Source organism: Arachis ipaensis, chromosome B5, assembly GCF_059453495.1.
Source record: "Arachis ipaensis isolate K30076 ecotype BB chromosome B5, ASM5945349v1, whole genome shotgun sequence".
NCBI lineage: Eukaryota > Viridiplantae > Streptophyta > Magnoliopsida > Fabales > Fabaceae > Arachis > Arachis ipaensis.
Window position 1 is genome coordinate 68,215,796 of NC_142440.1, and position 20,074 is coordinate 68,235,869.

At 38.2% G+C, this 20,074-nt stretch overlaps 1 protein-coding gene and 1 long non-coding RNA gene across 2 annotated transcripts; both read right to left on the reverse strand.

The window, feature by feature from the left end:
* Positions 1 to 551: 551 nt before the first annotated feature.
* On the reverse strand, positions 552 to 983 carry LOC148564526 (uncharacterized). Its single transcript, XR_015883459.1, has 3 exons — positions 835 to 983; positions 684 to 738; positions 552 to 604 (listed from the first exon to the last, which is right to left on the reverse strand). It is a non-coding gene; the product is annotated as an uncharacterized LOC148564526 (long non-coding RNA).
* Positions 984 to 3,426: 2,443 nt separating this feature from the next.
* On the reverse strand, positions 3,427 to 4,707 carry LOC107641879 (uncharacterized). Its single transcript, XM_088488739.1, has one exon. The coding sequence runs from the start codon at positions 4,642 to 4,644 to the stop codon at positions 3,976 to 3,978; it is 669 nt and encodes a 222-aa protein (XP_088344865.1). The 5' UTR covers positions 4,645 to 4,707; the 3' UTR covers positions 3,427 to 3,975.
* Between the last annotated feature and the right edge of the window lie 15,367 nt (positions 4,708 to 20,074).

Consider the following 20,074-nt stretch of genomic DNA (forward strand, 5'->3'; position numbering starts at 1 on the left):
AAGCTTTGAGGCTCAAGTTATGATCTGTCAAAGTTAGCCCAAAACTCATTTTTTATAAAAAATTTACAAGTTCTCAACCTTCCAAATTCCCAACCAATACCAAACCATAACCTCATCAAACTCCAAAACACATTAGATCTCACACTTTTCATACCTCAATTCACCACTTCACCTTATGAAATCATCAATCCCAACTATCAATTACCTAACACTATATTCATTTCTCAACCAACATTAATCAATTATCATTCACCATTACCAATAATCATCATAATCAATCTCAATCTCAATCTTCAATACCATTTTATCAACATCAACATTACAATTCATAAACACCACCCAATTCATCAAATCATCATACATCATCATACAACAATTCCAACAACCAATTTTATTCAATCCTATCCTATGGGTCACTAGCCTAAGTGTCCAGAAATATTATATATTATATAGAAGAAACCGAAACCATACCTTGGCCGATCCCCAATATGCACTAAAACCCAAATTGCATGCAATTCAAGCTTCCAACCACAACCAAGCCACCAATTCAACTCCAAATGCTCCCAAATGTCCAAAGCAATTCCAACAAGCTCCAATATTCAAACTAACATCATACATTTCATATAAATCAAAATCTAACACTCCCAATTAATCAATTTACAAGGGTTCTTAAGAAACCTTACCTTATTTATTGAAGTTTGGGATAGAACCCAAAAATTCCTCACTAATGATTAGCACCTAAACAACCAAAACACAAATCTCACTCAAAACCAACACCCACCAAATTCGAAATTCTTAGGGCAGCAAAAAGGAAGGAAAAATTCGAAATCTTACCTACACAGATGGAATAGAATTAACGGGCTCGGCGAGAGCTTCGCATAGCAGCCGACGGTACGCGAATCGGAGCACCGTAACTCGAGTTATGGCCGCCGAAAGTTGTATGTGAATAGTATTTTCTCTCTTCTTCTTCTCCTCTCCATGCAGCTGCTATGTTTGTGTTATGAGGTGAGAAATGGCTGAAATGGCTATTAATGAGGGGTATTTATTTGTTGGGATCGGGCCCAACTTGGGCCCGGTCTAACCTGTTAGTGTTTTTGGCCTGTTTGGCCCAACTTTGGGCCAAACCTTTAAAATTAGTGTCTGGTTTTTAATTTTAAATATTTTTCTAAAATTTTTTACTGTTTTTATTTTTCTTGCACAGTACCGGACAGACTTAAGCCGGTACTGCCGGTTAATTTACCAGTACGCGTTTTTACGCAATTTTTCGAAGAAAATTACATTTTCCAACTCAGAAAAATCTATTGAGTCCAAATATCATATTGAAATTGTTTAATTAATATTCTAAAATTTTGAACCTATTTTGGGCAATTAATGTAATATTATTTTACGTTAATTAATCGGTTAACTAATTTGTGGTTCTTACAAAAAGCGTGCCGATTGATTCCTTTGAGCCATGTTTTTGAACCGTGACAATAGAAAGCGTGGCCAAAGAATTTTAAAAATGTCATCATAACATAACTCTACTTATATGCTTTAAAAGCGTGCATGTTGCTCTCTTTGGCCACGCTTTTGAAGCATGGCAAAAAGAGCGTGGCCAAATCTCTAGTCAATCGCCATTCTCATAAAAGCGTGGCCATTGACTCCTTTCGGTCACGTTTTTGAAACGTGACAAGAAAAAACATGGTCAAATTTCTAATCAATTGCCACTCTCATAAAAGCATGACCATTAACCCCTTTCGACCATGCTTTTAGAGCATGACAAAAGAAAAGTGCAGCAACAAAACTTTTTTTTTCGTGTAGTGCTCCTTTTAATAACTCCCCCTATAATGATATGTCTACCTTTTGATCCATCTCTAACTATTTGAAAACCATTGAACATATTGAGCATACCAACAATATCTAGGTCACAAAATAACATTAATAAAAAACAAATAACTAAACATAGGAAAACATTTTAATTGTCGCTGGGGGTGTTGGAAACCGCTGGCCACCTGTCGCCACCACTTCTTTTGAAACTGAGGCCACATTTCAAGAGTGAGGTGGGAATGCAGTGTTCTAGTAGTAAATGCAATTGCATAGTAGTGACATCTTGTCCTCATTAGTCATTATTAGTTATGCTAAGTTTTCATAGACTTGGAAGAAACATGCATGGCGATAAATCAAAAGTCACTTTCTAGTGGTTCATTCATTCACATATAAGGAATGGAACATCTTTTCCAACAAGAGAACAAAGAAACCAAATTAGATGAAGGAATTAAGGTGATAGAATCATATGTGAATTCAATTTTAATTTATTGTATTTTCTCCAAACATTGTTTGTCCCCTTGTGCCCTCCTTGTCTGATTTGCCTTGTTTTTCACAGGGTGGCACATGAATACATTTACTATATTGGTAGCAAAATTTTAGCAAACTGTCAATAGAGCTATAATCATGCCAACACATTAATTATCGTTATCAATAATAGAGCTATAAAAATAATGGAAATGTTTGGTAACCAAAGAAAATTAGCCAAAAACAGCGATAACTTTCCTTATTTAGCATTTATTAATTGTTGCGACAATTAGTGAATGCTAAATAAGACAAGTTTGGCTGTATTTTTTGTCTCCCTAGTATTACCCTAAAAATAAAAAGCACAACTTCATGTAAAATTCTTGAGGTTGACCCTTTTTTACCAGGTCACTAAAATTTGGCAAAATTGTTAGTTTTGAGTAGACTCGTCTCTGATGATTGTGTTCTATTACAAGCATTCTCTAGCTATTTCATATCTGGTATCCATATAATAAGAATAGGAAAATGAGAAAAGGCCAACATTGTTAGCGGGGAAAAAAAGAAATTAATTAATAACTTAAATACAAGGCATATTTAAGGAAAAAAAAATTGGTTACGTAACATTTTTCGCAAACATAGCTAATAGCTATAGCCCTGTTTTCTTTAAACAAAAAAAAAAAAACTATGGCCCTGTTATTTTATTTGGTTTTCATTTCCATAATCTTTATACTTTTCATTGTTCATAAATTGGAACATAACAGTCTGTCTGGCTATCAAATTGAAAACAGTAATTTTAATAACATTTATACGGATAAAAAAAAGGAGTTTTATTATGTAGACAATGATTTTTGTAAACAATGTAAACAATAGATTTTAGAATTAACCTAATAAAGTAAAAAAATACTCCATCTCCAAATTATCTCCTAAACCTTACCATTAGGATAATCATCTGTATACTTAGTAAATTGAACATCCAGTCATTGTTAACTGTGCATGAATAAATCAAATAAAAAGAAATAACCATCCAATTAAAAATAATAAATATAATCATGTGCATACTTATTGAATTGAATATCCGATATATCTATTATTCACATTGTTTAGTATTCTCATTGTCTACCTAAACTTTTTCTAAAAAAAAATAAGACAGCATATACAGTTTGTTTTATTATTGTTTTTATCTTCACGGATCAAATCGTTCCTGAAGTTTGACATACAAAATTTAAAGCTACTGTCTACAACAACAACACCACTATTTTCTCAGCAGAGAAATACAGATAGTATTCAACATAAACAAACTATAAGAATAAGAAAGAATCTAAAATAAACAACCATACATATCTAAGACCTCTACACTTCCTCCTTCTACAACTCTCTTCAATCAGTTTCGTGAAACAAGCCACAAGAAGGAATTAAAATTCCCCAATACCAACATTTATGTATATTCACACACGCCCACACACTCATGTGAGCGCGCATACAAAAAATTTACGGAATACTATATGACCAAGTTATTTTGGTAACTGCATCCAACTATGTTGGTACAATAGTTTATTGGCATTCCAATAAAAAGTTGAAGAAAAAAGAGGAGACGCATAAGAAGAACAACAAAAAAAATTACATAAACTTTGTTATAAAAATAACTTGTTCACACAACAATTTTCAAAAGATTAATATAGGAACATAAAAATAAAAGTATTTATCTACCTATCTACCTACTGATCTTTTGCAATGGAGGACCGCTTCATAAATTGAATTCTCATGATGATGCAAATCAACAATAGGAGATGTTTGCACTGAACTACTTCTCAAGCTTTTGAATTTCCAATCTGTTTTATCAATATCGTCAACAACTCTTGTACTTATTATCCTTGAGCACCCAACTTTCTGGCCTAACTGGTTGTTCACATACCTAAAAAGATACACCAAGGTTCTCCATGTTGATCTTCTCCACTTTGCAAGGATTCCACGATGAATTCCCAATTTTTTCGGAGTCACAGCTCGCGAAAAAAGCAAAGAACAAGAAGGGCCAAGCTTATTAGTTTGAGTTGAATCCGGGCCGCCACCGTTGCGAGAAGAATCAAGAACTTCGGAAATGTCATCGGAGTGTGTCTCTGCCGGTGTGCCAACAGGCCTTAGAATGCCTTGGGAGAAAAGCTCATCCGCATGAACAAGAACAACAGGTGAGTGAGTAATTGAAGGATCAAAATTGAAGTTCTTGCGTTCAGCTAGTAAATGATCTGAGTCAATGATGCTGTAATTGATGAATTCTTTTGTGAGAGACTCCTCAAAGCCATCAAGTGGGGATTTGTTGTTGCAGTTTGACGATAACCAACTGTATGAAAAACTGTCACTAGCTATTGCCAATGTTTCCATCTTGCAAGAGTAATGATGATAATAACTTATATACTGTCAAGGAGAAAAGCAAAATAATTTAGGTTTAGCATCTTCAATGCTTAGTTTTAGTTTTATTCATTTTAGATCCTACAAAATATTATATAAATATTTATAAAATTATATATCATAAAAATTGATTTGATATTTAATATGAGATTTGTTATTCTAATGTTTGATCCTATTTTAATTTATTAACAATATTACAATGTTTATTTAATGAGATTAATGAATATATAAGTGATTGTATTATATTAGTCTTTCTTTAAAATGATACAGTATTTCTTTACTTTACTGATAACAGTATCATTTCAAATATGATATTTAATATAAATTTTAATTTCAAATCAGTTCAATTACTGTAAAATAAAAAAGTATCCCAATAAAATTGCTCAAAGTTATTTGAAAAAATTAATTAGTCTACTAATATTAAGACATACCTTAATTTTAATTACAGTGTAAAAGATAGCTTTTTTTATTGATATAACATTACATAATTAAATATATGTGTGAAATTATTTTATACTAAAAAGGTATTAAAATTAAATTTTTAAAATTAAATATTTATAATTATTCTATTAAAGGAATTTTTATGGTAGTTAAACTGATTTGGATATACATTTTATTTTAAGTTTTTCATTTGATTTTAATTAACGAAGAAAACAATGAATGTTAAAAAGATATAAAAAAAATGTTAATCATTTAATATTTTTTGAAAAGAAAAACTGATTTTATTGTTAGCTTATAGTGACAAAACAATGGTGACCACAAAGGGGAAGTTTTGCCTATTGTATGAGGGTCAAGTAGGGGACAAATGGAACAATATAATGCAAAAATGTATTGACTTTAAGTAGTAAGATTAGTTTACTTTCTAATCCTTATAGTTAAACGGTTTCTCTCTGCAAAACCAATGTGAGGAAAATAGGGAATGAAGGAAGACAAATAAAAAATATCGTCCAGTAACATGTTTTGCTTTGTAACCTTTATTATTTTAAGTTTCAATAGTTCAAGTAACTAAATACACCACATGATTTTTCCATTTTATTATTATTTTTATTATTGCAAATAAAAGGCATGAATAATGCCATGTTTTATGGTGTAACAGGGGGTTTGAAGAGCATGATAAATGTTGTAGGTGTGTAAGGCGCACACTTTGTTAAATCATAACATAGTATATATATTCTCAAATATTCACACATCAATTTTAAAGAAATATCCTAATTATTGAGCGATGGCTAGCTAACTCCAAAAAACAATTGTGTTCATAAGAAGCACATGTAAACTATTCTCGCTCCATTGTTATTTATTGGCGTATATATATTAGATCAATGAATATACACTAATACTCTTTTTTTTTTTTTTTTTTTAAAAAAGTTAACAGCCTCTTTTATAACTTGTATTTATTTACAAGTTAGTGTATTTAGAAAAAAAATATATTTATATATCCCGAATTTAATTTTTAAGTAGAATTTGGGTTGGTGTAAATTGTAATACATGTAGGGGTGGTAACGGGTAGGGTAGGGTAGGGTTTGAACCCAACCCTAATTCTACTCGCGGGTTGAGCATTTAACCAAAACTCAACTCTACCCTACTCGCGGGTTGAGAAATACCCAACCCTAACTCTACCCGCACTCAATCCGCGGGTATCTGACCTTACCCGCGGGTTGACAAAAAGAAATATTATAATGACACAAGTATCTCATACATAACATAACCATCAAATAACACAAGTTATCCCATGAGCATTCAAATAACACAAGTATTCAAACAACACAAATTATCCTACAAATAACACAAGTATCTCATACACAACATAACCATCAAATATTAAAATTATACATAAAAGTCTTTGTCTAAGTAAATAACATAAACATAAATAAAATTATTTAATTTCATGTCTCCATGAGCATTCCATTTGTTGCAACAACACCATCACTAGTCTATTACTTCAGATACAACATCATCATCTTCATCATCATTTGCAGTTTGATAATCAGGTTTTTCACCTAAAAATCAAAGATAATAAATTTATTTATTAATCAATCTATATATAAATTTAACATTAACATAAACAAATAGAAAAGTTAAATCATAAATAACCTCTTTGACGATATGCTACCCACAATCAGTTTTGATTACACATAAGAGCTTCCACAGTATCTTCATGAAGACTACCATGATGAGGAGCAATTACTCGACCACTTGTGCTAAAAGAAGACTCAGAAACAACTGTAGATACAGGGATAGCAAATATATCTCTCGCAATTCTTTGAAGTATTGGAAATCTAGCTCCATTCACTTTCCACCAAGATAAAATATCAAAGTCAGCACTCAAAGGATGAACATCTTCCTCTATGTAATGATCAAATTCAGTCTTCACAAATGAACCATTTTTCCTCTTCTTTTGTCTAATATACAACTGGTAAGCAGCATCATCATCTTGCTCTGCATTCATCTATAGATCTTGTGTAGAATTCTCAAATGCATTACTTGAATTAGACGGATTCTGTTGGTACTCATGAAGCAAGTCATAGCATATCTGTTTGATCCTCTCAATCTTACTTAAGCACTCATCTTGATTTTGACATAACATTGAGAATTTATACTCAAGCCTAGCAAGCTTATACCTAAGATCTAGAACGACAGCAACACCCATCATACCATGAATTTCTTCCCAATACTTATCAAATTTTACCCTCATACTACATGCCATATTACTAATCAGTGGATTTGGAGATGCAGACCATTTTTTCAAGGCAACATTTATATCACATACTTTGTTAAAATAAATGTTAGCTGTTGGAACTTGAGTACCCGAAAATAATTGTGTCACATCATAAAACAACTTTAATTTACCACAAATTTCTTTAGCAAGGTCCCACTCCTCATTGCTTGGCAAACTTTTGTAATTAGGATCCTTTTGTCTTAATCGAGGAAACACATTTCAATACAACCATGCAGTCTCTAACATCATATAAGTGGAGTTTCATCTAGTTGGACAATCAAGAGCTAATTTTTTTGTAAATTGAACATTTGACTTACTACACCAACTCACAAAGGTTTCGTGTCTTTTAGGGGTTGAAGTCCAATACACCACACTGCCACGAATTTTTTTCACACTCTCCTTAACCAAATTTATACCATCTTTCACAATTAGGTTCAAGATATGAGCACAACAACGCATATGCAACATGGAAACCCCCAACAACAAATATTTTGAATCTAAGCGCCCCAACAACTCATCAACCATAGCATCATTAGTAGAGCAATTATCCAATGTAATAGTTGACAATTTTCTATCTATGTTCCACCCTAACAAAACTTTCATTAATGTATTCGAGAGCACTTCACTCGTATGAGGAGCGGGAACATAAGTAAAATTGAAAATCGTTCAAAAATATATTTCAATTATTATCTAAAAGATAAATTAATTTCAAGTAAAAAAATATTAAAAGTCATATCAATTACTAGAAGTATAATTTAGAAGATTACCTTAATATGTGCATTTGCAAAATCCACGAACTATCAATGTAGTGTGCTGTGACAACCATGTATCCTTTTTCTTGGTTGGAAGTCTGATGAGTGGATGATTTATACGCTTTTTGGCATTGTTTTTACATAGTTTTTAGTATGATTTAGTTAGTTTTTAATATAATTTTATTAGTTTTTAAATAAAAATCATATTTCTGGACTTTACTAGGAGTTTGTGTGTTTTTCTGTGATTTCAGGTAATTTCTGGCTGAAATTGAGAGACTTGAGCAAAAATCTGATTCAGAGGCTGAAGAAGGACTGCAGATGCTGTTGGATTCTGACCTCCCTGCACTCGAAGTGGATTTTCTGGAGCTACAGAAACCGAATTGGCACGCTCTTAATTGCGTTGGAAAGTAGACATCTAGGGCTTTCCAGAAATATATAATAGTCCATACTTTGCCCGAGTTTTGACGACACAAACTGGTATTCAAACGCCAACTTCCTGCCCTATTCTGGAGTTAAACGCCAGAAACAGGTTGCAAATCAGAGTTAAACGCCAGAAACAGGCTACAACCTGGCGTGTAACTCCAAAAAGAGTCTCTACACATGAAAGCTCAATGCTCAGCCCAAGCACACACCAAGTGGGCCTGGAAGTGGATTTCTACATCATTTACTTATCTTATGTAACCCTAGCTACTAGTTTAGTATAAAAACTACTTTTAGTAATTTATTTTAAATCTTTTGATCATCCTTGATCAGGGATCGGTCTTTTTCCCTATTTTCGAATTCATATGCCATTTGGGGAGGCTGGCCATTCGGCCATGCCTAGACCTTGTTCTTATGTATTTTCAACGGTAGAGTTTCTACACACCATAGATTAAGGTGTGGAGCTCTGCTGTTCCTCATGAATTAATGCAAAGTACTATTGTTTTTTGTAAAACCCGGTTAATTAACGGCTAATTAACCCATAAATAAGAATTTATTCTAGAAAGCCTAAAATGTGATTTTTATGGCTAAATGTGATAGAGGAGATTGAGACGAGAATTTTGGTACCAATTTTATAGAATTCGGACCAAGGTTGGACCGAACGGGCCAAACCGGGCCAACCGGACCCAAAGTGGGCCCTTGGCCCAACTAAACTAAACCAAAACCCTAGTTTTCAGCACTCTCTCTCCTCATTTGAGACACTAAACACGCTGAAATGGAGGCCATGGAGGGAAGAACACTCTCTCAAGTTCTATCTCTCACTTGATCTTCAAACCACCATAACTTTTGATCTAGAGCTCCGATTGCCGCTCCGTTTGCGGCCACGCGTTCACCGCAGAGAGCTCTACAAAACCCATACAATTAATCTTGAGGTAAGTCACGTGTTTCTGTTCGAAATTCCAGCCCTTATTTTCGAGTTTCATGGGTAAAATGTTGAGATTTTGGGTTCTTTGATGTTATAGGACCCAACTCTCTTGAAGGAGAAGATTAATCTTGTCTCCTTGGACCGACCTTGGGTGTGGTAAGATTCTCAACCCTAGTGTAATTTGTGATTTTATGATGTTTGGGTTTTGAGATGTTGTGTATGGGTATGATGGTTGTGGCTTAGGTTGTGTATATGTGAATATTGGAGCTTGATTGGTGACTTTGAAAAGCTTGGAAAGGGTTTGGTGGTGAAAAATCTGTCCTTGGAGGTGTTGAGGCCTTGAGAGCTTGTGGATAAGTGGTTTGGAAGTGCTCCGGGGGAGCTTGGGAAAATCGGCTAAGGTATGGTTTCGGTTTCCCGTATCTAATATGTAATGTGGTAGGAAATACTTAGGCTAGAGGCCCTAAGATAGGCATTGAATTGTTGATGTTGTTGAATGATTGAGATATATGATGTGGTCATATATGTGATGATGATTATTGATGCCTTGGTGGTATGATGTATGAGAAATATGCATGTTGTGATATATGCTTGATGATTGGTTATGGTTGAATTGTGGATTGATCCATGTTGATGGCGAGTATGATGTTGATTGTGTACAATAATGATTTATTGGAATTGGTGTTGTTGAGAATTGGCATGAGGAATAGTATATGATATGTCAATGTGTTTGAGTTTGAGCCACTTGGGAGAAGTGGGGTAAAATGATGAGATAGTGATTTTGGTAAATTGTGGTTATGTGTCAATGTGTGAGTTGAGGAGGCTTGATGTTGAATTTGATACATTTTGAATTGATTTCAAAGAAAAGGGATGAAATTGGCATGTTTTGATTGATTTTGGGAAGAGTTGAAAATGGTTTGTTTTGAAAATGGCATATTGTGGTTTTGTATGAAAATATGGTTTTTGGGCATACTTTGACGGGACATAACTTGGACTACGGATCTCCGTTTTGTACCAAATCTGTTTATAAATGAAATTGGATCCGGGATGTCCATGCCGTTTGAAGAACGGGTGAAAAACAATTTAAAATGAGGAAGTTATGTCCGTTGGAAGATTGGGGTTTAAATCTGTGAATTCTGCAGCTTTTAACTTAGAAAATTTTTAGCAGAATGACCCCTTGCGCGTGGGCGCACCTGGCGCGTGCGCGCCGATCTTCCGAAAAAGTGCCATCCACGCGTGCGCGTGGAGTGCGCGTACGCGCGGCCCTGTTTTCATCCCAAAGTTGATTTTTGAGTTTTAAAAGCCAAATCTCATACTTCTAAGCCTCCGATCTCACCATTTATGTCTTAAATCACTATGGCATGCCTAGCTATTAAAAAGGGGCTAGTGAATGAGGTAACTTGCGAGTGAAGCAATGGGAATATGAATGATTAATGAGGATCAAAGATGATTATGTGAGATGTGGAGAATGGTGGTGGAAGTGCTTGTTATGCCATGGGCCGAAAGGCTGTAATTGTTAATGAAATGGCTGGTTATGGATTTAACCGCGAGCCGGAATGGCTGTGTATGATTATGAATATTGGCTGGTTCTGGATTGAACCGTGAGCCGGAATGACTGATATGGATGTTGATCCATGGATGAGAATTCATGCATGTTGATGCTGAATTATTGATAATTGTGAATTGCACTTCCACTATCAGAGATACGAGTTTCCCTGGGTAGTAGCAGTGGCTAGCCACCACGTGCTCCAGGTTGAGACTTGATACTCTGTTGACCCTATGTCGTAAGTGTGGTCGGGCACTGTGAAAGACCCGGATGAGCTCGCCCCCGAAATATTCACCAGTGAGGGTGATGGATATGGATCATGTTTATGATCAAGTTTATAACGAGTATAACTCGAGTTGGGGATGCGCGACAGAGGGACAGTCCAATGGTTAGCGACCAGGACTTGTCGGGTTGGCTCTATAACCGACAAGATGATATCATCGGCCACTAGGGACAGGCATTCATCATATGCATACTATGTGAATTGTTTGAGATTGCCTATTTGACTGCATATTACTTGCTAATTGTCTAAATGTCTTAACTGCTCCTAATTGTATATTCTTTGTCTGATATAACTGTGTTTGCTATAATATACTCCTGCTGGTGGTTGGGAGGTTTGAAGGAATTGGAAAGGGAAGTATTAGTTAGACTGAAGAATCTTTAGTCAGATGCCCTTATATGGTTTAGCTTGTTTATAAGCTTTGATATTATCTGGAGGAAGTTCTAGGATTGCCTTTGGCTTTCCTCTATTATTATGTATTATATATGTGGAAGCTGTTACCATGCTGGGGACCTCTGGTTCTCACCCATGCGGATTTTGTGGTTTTCAGATGCAGGACGTACGGTTTCCCGCTGAGGCATGCTGGAGACTTCTAGATTTGCGAAGATTCCTTGTTCTTGGGGACTATGTTTTTGGTTTATATGTTTTGCTTAGATACTTTTATCTCCATTAAATAATACAAACTGTGATGACTCCTTCTAGAGGAGATTTTTGGAGAATAGGTTTTCTGTATTTGTGTCCCTTTGGGTTTCCTTTGGGGTTTCCTTATTTTATCATATGTATATGTTGCTATGCTCGGACCGGTTATCTTCGCAGCCGGATTTTGAGTCTTGATATTCCTGTTTTTGACACTCCTTTGTATATATATAATCTCGCGTTGGTTATCTTTGTTCGTTACGTTATCGATCGGAGTGTGCGCTTTTGAGTTGCGTTTTTTTGTTTACCCCTTTTTCTATAAAGGCTCCTAGTTATAATCAATCATTCATACTACTATACGTACTAAATTTTTATTTTAGAGGTCGTAATACCTTGCCATCTCTGAATTATGACTTAAGCATAAGACTCTGTATGGTAGGGTGTTACATTATGGTATCAGAGCAGTTCGTTCCTGTAGAGCCTGAGGGATGGACTGACTATGCTTCTGTGCATTCTCTGTGTGTGTGTGTGATATGTGCTATTAGTATATCTGCTTGATATAATTGGCATAAACGTTCATGAGCATGCATTTGGGACTTTGAAGTACTAGACTTCCGATATTGAGACTGATCAACTTAATATCGATTGTTTGGTATGTATAGGAACCAGATGGCGCCTCGTGGACGCGGTAGAGGTAGTGCGAGAGGTCGTACGAATGCTCGTGCACCGGAGAATAACCCTAATGACCCGGTGAACTTTATGGCTGCGTTGGAGAACATGGCTGCTGCTATGCAAGCCACTGCTGAGGCTCTTGGCCAACAGATGAACAACCATGGTAATGATGGAGGTGGAGTTCAGGGCCCGATGACCTTGGCAAACTTTTTGAAGGTTAATCCGCCTAAGTTCAAGGGAACTACTAGCCCGACTGAGGCTGATACATGGTTTCAGGCTATAGAGCGAGCACTGCAAGCACAAGTGGTACCTGAAGGGCAGCGTGTCGAGTTTGCTACCTATATGCTCACAGGTGAAGCGTCCCATTGGTGGCAAGGTATCCGACGTCTTCTGCAGCAGGGTGATGACTATATCACTTGGAATGTCTTCCAAGAAGAGTTCTATAAGAAGTACTTTCCAACCTCTGCTAGGACGGCTAAGGAACTTGAATTGTTACAGCTGAAGCAAGGTACTATGTCCATATCAGAGTATACTGACAAGTTTGAGGAGCTGTTCAGGTTCTCTCGTATGTGCCAAGGGACCCCGGTGGAATATGAGGAATGGAAGTGTGTTAAGTATGAAGGAGGACTCCAGAGTGATATCTTCAGTTCAGTAGGGCCAATGGAGATTAGGACCTTCTCCGAATTAGTGAACAAGTGTAGGGTTGCTGAAGAGTGTGTGAAAAGGGCAACCGCTGAGAAAGAGAGTCACAAAGGATCATTCCCACAGAACCGAGGGAAGAGCTTTGCACCTAGAGGTCCGTCTTTCAAGAGAGGAGGCTCTTTCAGGAGGCCCAACAACAACAACTCCCAAGGAAGGAAGTTTGGGAAGCAGCCTCAGAATGATCAAGCTTGTGCTAGGTGTGGAAGTCACCATCCGGGAGCACCATGCAAGGCCGGATGGGGTTTGTGCTACAATTGTGGAAAGGCGGGGCATAAAGCCGCAAGTTGTCCGGAGAGGCAGAAACAAGGTGCTGGGAAAGCACAACAGACTGGTCGGGTGTTCACCACTTCAGCTATAGGTGCTGAGGGATCTGAGACACTCATTCGAGGTAACTGTGAATTAGCTGGTCAAACTTTAAATGCTTTATTTGATTCGGGAGCATCGCATTCATTCATTGCATTTGAGAAAGCCCATGAGTTAGGGTTGAAGATCGTAACCTTAGGTTATGACTTAAAAGTGTATAATGCTACCCATAAAGCCATGGTAACTAGACTAGGATGCCTGAAAGTTTCGTTTAGGTTCAAGCAGCGTGATTTTGTCCATAATCTAATCTGCTTACCGATGATCGGTCTTGATCTTATCTTGGGATTGGACTGGTTATCCGAAAACCATGTCCTGCTTGATTGTTCTAACAAGTCGGTGTACTTTATGCCGGAGGATACAGAAGGGCCGGTTGTGGTGAATAATTATTACTTGAATTTGATGATGGTGAACTGTTCTGGAATCGAATGTCAGGGTATCCTGTTGTTAACCGCGGTTGTTTCGGGTGATGATCAAAGGTTGGATCAGATTCCGGTAGTGTGTGAGTTTCCGGAAGTGTTTCCTAATGATATTGAGGAATTTCCACCTAACCGAGAGGTCGAGTTTGCTATTGAATTGGTGCCTGGGGCGGGACCAATCTCAAGTGCTCCTTACAGAATGTCACCATTAGAGGAATTGTTGGGTAAGAACTTTATCCGACCAAGTGTTTCCCCGTGGGGTGCTCCAGTGTTACTGGTAAAGAAGAAAGATGGAAGTATGCGACTCTGTGTGGATTACAGGCAGCTGAACAAGGTCACCATAAAGAATAAGTACCCATTGCCGATAATTGATGATCTCATGGATTAGTTACAAGGAGCTGGGGTTTTCTCCAAGATCGATTTGCGATCCGGTTATCACCAGATAAGGGTGAGGGGTGAGGATATCCCTAAGACCGCTTTCAGGACTCGTTATGGTCATTACGAGTACACTGTAATGTCCTTTGGGTTGACGAATGCTCCTGCAGTATTCATGGATTACATGAATAGAGTCTTCCGTCCGTTTCTAGATAAATTCGTTGTTGTCTTTATTGATGACATACTGATTTATTCCAAGACTGAAGAAGAGCATGCAGAACACTTGAGGACCGTGTTGCAGATTATAAAGGAGAAGAAACTTTATGCAAAACTGTCTAAGTGTGAGTTTTGGAAGAGTGAGGTGAAGTTTTTGGGCCATGTGGTGAGTAAGAAAGGAATAGCAGTAGATCCAACTAAGGTGGAGGCGGTGATGGATTGGAAACAACCAACCACCATAACAGAGATAAGGAGTTTTCTGGGTTTAGCTGGCTATTACAGAAGGTTTATCAAGGGCTTTTCACAGATAGCGTTACCAATGACAAAGTTAACCCGCAAAGACACTCCGTTTGTTTGGACTCCTGAGTGCGAGGAGAGCTTTCAGACATTGAAGAAAAAGTTGACCACTGCACCTGTGTTAGTGTTACCTGAGCCGAACGAGCCTTTTGAGGTGTATTGTGATGCCTCATTGAAGGGTCTAGGGTGTGTGCTGATGCAGCATCATAATGTGGTGGCGTATGCCTCACGACAGTTGAGACCTCATGAAGTTAATTATCCTACACACGATTTGGAACTCGCTGCGGTTGTGTTTGCCTTGAAGGTGTGGAGGCATTATCTCTATGGGGTTAAGTTCCAAGTTTTCTCTGATCATAAGAGCTTGAAGTACCTCTTTGATCAGAAAGAGCTTAATATGAGGCAGAGAAGGTGGATGGAATTGTTGAAAGACTATGACTTTGAGTTAAATTACCATCCTGGAAAGGCGAATATAGTGGCGGATGCGTTAAGTCGAAAGTCGTTATATGCGTCTTGGATGATGCTTCAAGAGGAGAAGTTGCTCAAGGGATTCGAGAGTCTGAAAATTGGTACTCAAGAAGTATCCGGAACCTTGTGTTTGAGCCGATTAGAAATCTCAAGTGACTTTAAGTCCGAACTCCTAAAGGCTCATCAAAATGATGAAGCGTTATAGAAGGTGTTACCGGCTATCGAGCAAGGAAAACAGTGGAGAGTGTCGGAAGAAAAAGATGGGTTATGGAGATTCAAGGGTAGGATCATTGTGCCGGATGTTGGCACTTTGAGGCAAGATATCTTAAAGGAGGCACACAAAAGCGGATTCTCCATTCACCCGGGAAGTACTAAGATGTACCATGATTTAAAGGCGATGTTTTGGTGGCCGGGAATGAAGAATGATGTGGCGGAATATGTTTCAAAGTGTTTAACTTGTCAAAAGGTAAAGATTGAACATCAAAAGCCCGCCGGTATGTTGCAACCTCTAGAGATTCCACAATGGAAGTGGGAAAGTATTGCAATGGACTTTGTGTCAGGATTGCCAAGGACTAGGGCTGGTTTTGATGCTATTTGGGTGATTGTGGACCGATTGACGAAGTCAGCTCACTTTTTGCCCATTCGTATGACTTACACCCTTGAGGAGCTAGCACGGTTATACATAAAGGAGATTGTGAGACTTCATGGTGTACCTGCTACTATAATCTCTGATAGAGATCCTCGTTTCACTTCAAGGTTTTGGGGTGCATTTCAGAAGGCTTTTGGAACCCGATTAAGCTTGAGCACGGCTTACCATCCTCAAACAGATGGTCAATCTGAGAGGACGATCCAAACACTAGAGGATATGTTGAGAGCTTGTGTTTTGGACCAACCGGCGAGTTGGGATCGGTATATGCCATTAGTGGAGTTTGCATACAATAATAGTTATCATGCGAGCATCGGAATGGCTCCGTATGAGGCCTTGTATGGGAGAAAATGTCAATCTCCGCTATGTTGGTATGAAGCTGGAGAGAAAAGCTTGTTGGGGCCGGAAATGATAGCTGAGACCACCGAACAAGTCAAGAAAATCCGAGATAGGATGCTCACGGCGCAGAGTCGTCAAAAGAGTTACGCCGATCAGAGGCGAAAGCCCTTAGAATTTGAGGAAGGAGACCATGTTTTCCTTAAGGTTACTCCGACCACGGGAGTAGGTAGGGCGATTAAAGCAAAGAAGTTGAATCCTCGATACATTGGTCCATTTCAAATCCTGGAGAGGATTGGACCGGTGGCGTATCGGATGGCTCTACCACCTCATCTTTCGAACCTGCACAACGTGTTTCACGTGTCGCAGCTTCGGAAGTACACTCCTGATGCTAGCCATGTGTTGGAACCCGAATCGGTTCAGTTAAGGGAAGATTTGACGCTTCCAGTGGCTCCAGTCAGAATTGATGATACTAGTATTAAACGGTTGCGTGGAAAAGACGTTTCATTAGTCAAAGTGGCTTGGAGTCGAGGCGGTGTTGAGGAACACACTTGGGAACTTGAGTCGGAGATGCGAACGGATTATCCGCATTTATTCTCAGGTAATTGCATTTGAATTTTGTGGGCAAAATTCCCAATTAGGTGGGTAGGATGTAAAACCCGGTTAATTAACGGCTAATTAACCCATAAATAAGAATTTATTCTAGAAAGCCTAAAATGTGATTTTTATGGCTAAATGTGATAGAGGAGATTGAGACGAGAATTTTGGTACCAATTTTATAGAATTCGGACCAAGGTTGGACCGAACGGGCCAAACCGGGCCAACCGGACCCAAAGTGGGCCCTTGGCCCAACTAAACTAAACCAAAACCCTAGTTTTCAGCACTCTCTCTCCTCATTTGAGACACTAAACACGCTGAAATGGAGGCCATGGAGGGAAGAACACTCTCTCAAGTTCTATCTCTCACTTGATCTTCAAACCACCATAACTTTTGATCTAGAGCTCCGATTGCCGCTCCGTTTGCGGCCACGCGTTCACCGCAGAGAGCTCTACAAAACCCATACAATTAATCTTGAGGTAAGTCACGTGTTTCTGTTCGAAATTCCAGCCCTTATTTTCGAGTTTCATGGGTAAAATGTTGAGATTTTGGGTTCTTTGATGTTATAGGACCCAACTCTCTTGAAGGAGAAGATTAATCTTGTCTCCTTGGACCTTGGGTGTGGTAAGATTCTCAACCCTAGTGTAATTTGTGATTTTATGATGTTTGGGTTTTGAGATGTTGTGTATGGGTATGATGGTTGTGGCTTAGGTTGTGTATATGTGAATATTGGAGCTTGATTGGTGACTTTGAAAAGCTTGGAAAGGGTTTGGTGGTGAAAAATCTGTCCTTGGAGGTGTTGAGGCCTTGAGAGCTTGTGGATAAGTGGTTTGGAAGTGCTCCGGGGGAGCTTGGGAAAATCGGCTAAGGTATGGTTTCGGTTTCCCGTATCTAATATGTAATGTGGTAGGAAATACTTAGGCTAGAGGCCCTAAGATAGGCATTGAATTGTTGATGTTGTTGAATGATTGAGATATATGATGTGGTCATATATGTGATGATGATTATTGATGCCTTGGTGGTATGATGTATGAGAAATATGCATGTTGTGATATATGCTTGATGATTGGTTATGGTTGAATTGTGGATTGATCCATGTTGATGGCGAGTATGATGTTGATTGTGTACAATAATGATTTATTGGAATTGGTGTTGTTGAGAATTGGCATGAGGAATAGTATATGATATGTCAATGTGTTTGAGTTTGAGCCACTTGGGAGAAGTGGGGTAAAATGATGAGATAGTGATTTTGGTAAATTGTGGTTATGTGTCAATGTGTGAGTTGAGGAGGCTTGATGTTGAATTTGATACATTTTGAATTGATTTCAAAGAAAAGGGATGAAATTGGCATGTTTTGATTGATTTTGGGAAGAGTTGAAAATGGTTTGTTTTGAAAATGGCATATTGTGGTTTTGTATGAAAATATGGTTTTTGGGCATACTTTGACGGGACATAACTTGGACTACGGATCTCCGTTTTGTACCAAATCTGTTTATAAATGAAATTGGATCCGGGATGTCCATGCCGTTTGAAGAACGGGTGAAAAACAATTTAAAATGAGGAAGTTATGTCCGTTGGAAGATTGGGGTTTAAATCTGTGAATTCTGCAGCTTTTAACTTAGAAAATTTTTAGCAGAATGACCCCTTGCGCGTGGGCGCACCTGGCGCGTGCGCGCCGATCTTCCGAAAAAGTGCCATCCACGCGTGCGCGTGGAGTGCGCGTACGCGCGGCCCTGTTTTCATCCCAAAGTTGATTTTTGAGTTTTAAAAGCCAAATCTCATACTTCTAAGCCTCCGATCTCACCATTTATGTCTTAAATCACTATGGCATGCCTAGCTATTAAAAAGGGGCTAGTGAATGAGGTAACTTGCGAGTGAAGCAATGGGAATATGAATGATTAATGAGGATCAAAGATGATTATGTGGGATGTGGAGAATGGTGGTGGAAGTGCTTGTTATGCCATGGGCCGAAAGGCTGTAATTGTTAATGAAATGGCTGGTTATGGATTTAACCGCGAGCCGGAATGGCTGTGTATGATTATGAATATTGGCTGGTTCTGGATTGAACCGTGAGCCGGAATGACTGATATGGATGTTGATCCATGGATGAGAATTCATGCATGTTGATGCTGAATTATTGATAATTGTGAATTGCACTTCCACTATCAGAGATACGAGTTTCCCTGGGTAGTAGCAGTGGCTAGCCACCACGTGCTCCAGGTTGAGACTTGATACTCTGTTGACCCTATGTCGTAAGTGTGGTCGGGCACTGTGAAAGACCCGGATGAGCTCGCCCCCGAAATATTCACCAGTGAGGGTGATGGATATGGATCATGTTTATGATCAAGTTTATAACGAGTATAACTCGAGTTGGGGATGCGCGACAGAGGGACAGTCCAATGGTTAGCGACCAGGACTTGTCGGGTTGGCTCTATAACCGACAAGATGATATCATCGGCCACTAGGGACAGGCATTCATCATATGCATACTATGTGAATTGTTTGAGATTGCCTATTTGACTGCATATTACTTGCTAATTGTCTAAATGTCTTAACTGCTCCTAATTGTATATTCTTTGTCTGATATAACTGTGTTTGCTATAATATACTCCTGCTGGTGGTTGGGAGGTTTGAAGGAATTGGAAAGGGAAGTATTAGTTAGACTGAAGAATCTTTAGTCAGATGCCCTTATATGGTTTAGCTTGTTTATAAGCTTTGATATTATCTGGAGGAAGTTCTAGGATTGCCTTTGGCTTTCCTCTATTATTATGTATTATATATGTGGAAGCTGTTACCATGCTGGGGACCTCTGGTTCTCACCCATGCGGATTTTGTGGTTTTCAGATGCAGGACGTACGGTTTCCCGCTGAGGCATGCTGGAGACTTCTAGATTTGCGAAGATTCCTTGTTCTTGGGGACTATGTTTTTGGTTTATATGTTTTGCTTAGATACTTTTATCTCCATTAAATAATACAAACTGTGATGACTCCTTCTAGAGGAGATTTTTGGAGAATAGGTTTTCTGTATTTGTGTCCCTTTGGGT

What these genes read in the sequence shown, in the direction of transcription:
- LOC107641879 (XM_088488739.1), bottom strand. Translation starts at nt 4,644, where the DNA reads ATGGAAACATTGGCAATAGCTAGTGACAGTTTTTCATACAGTTGGTTA.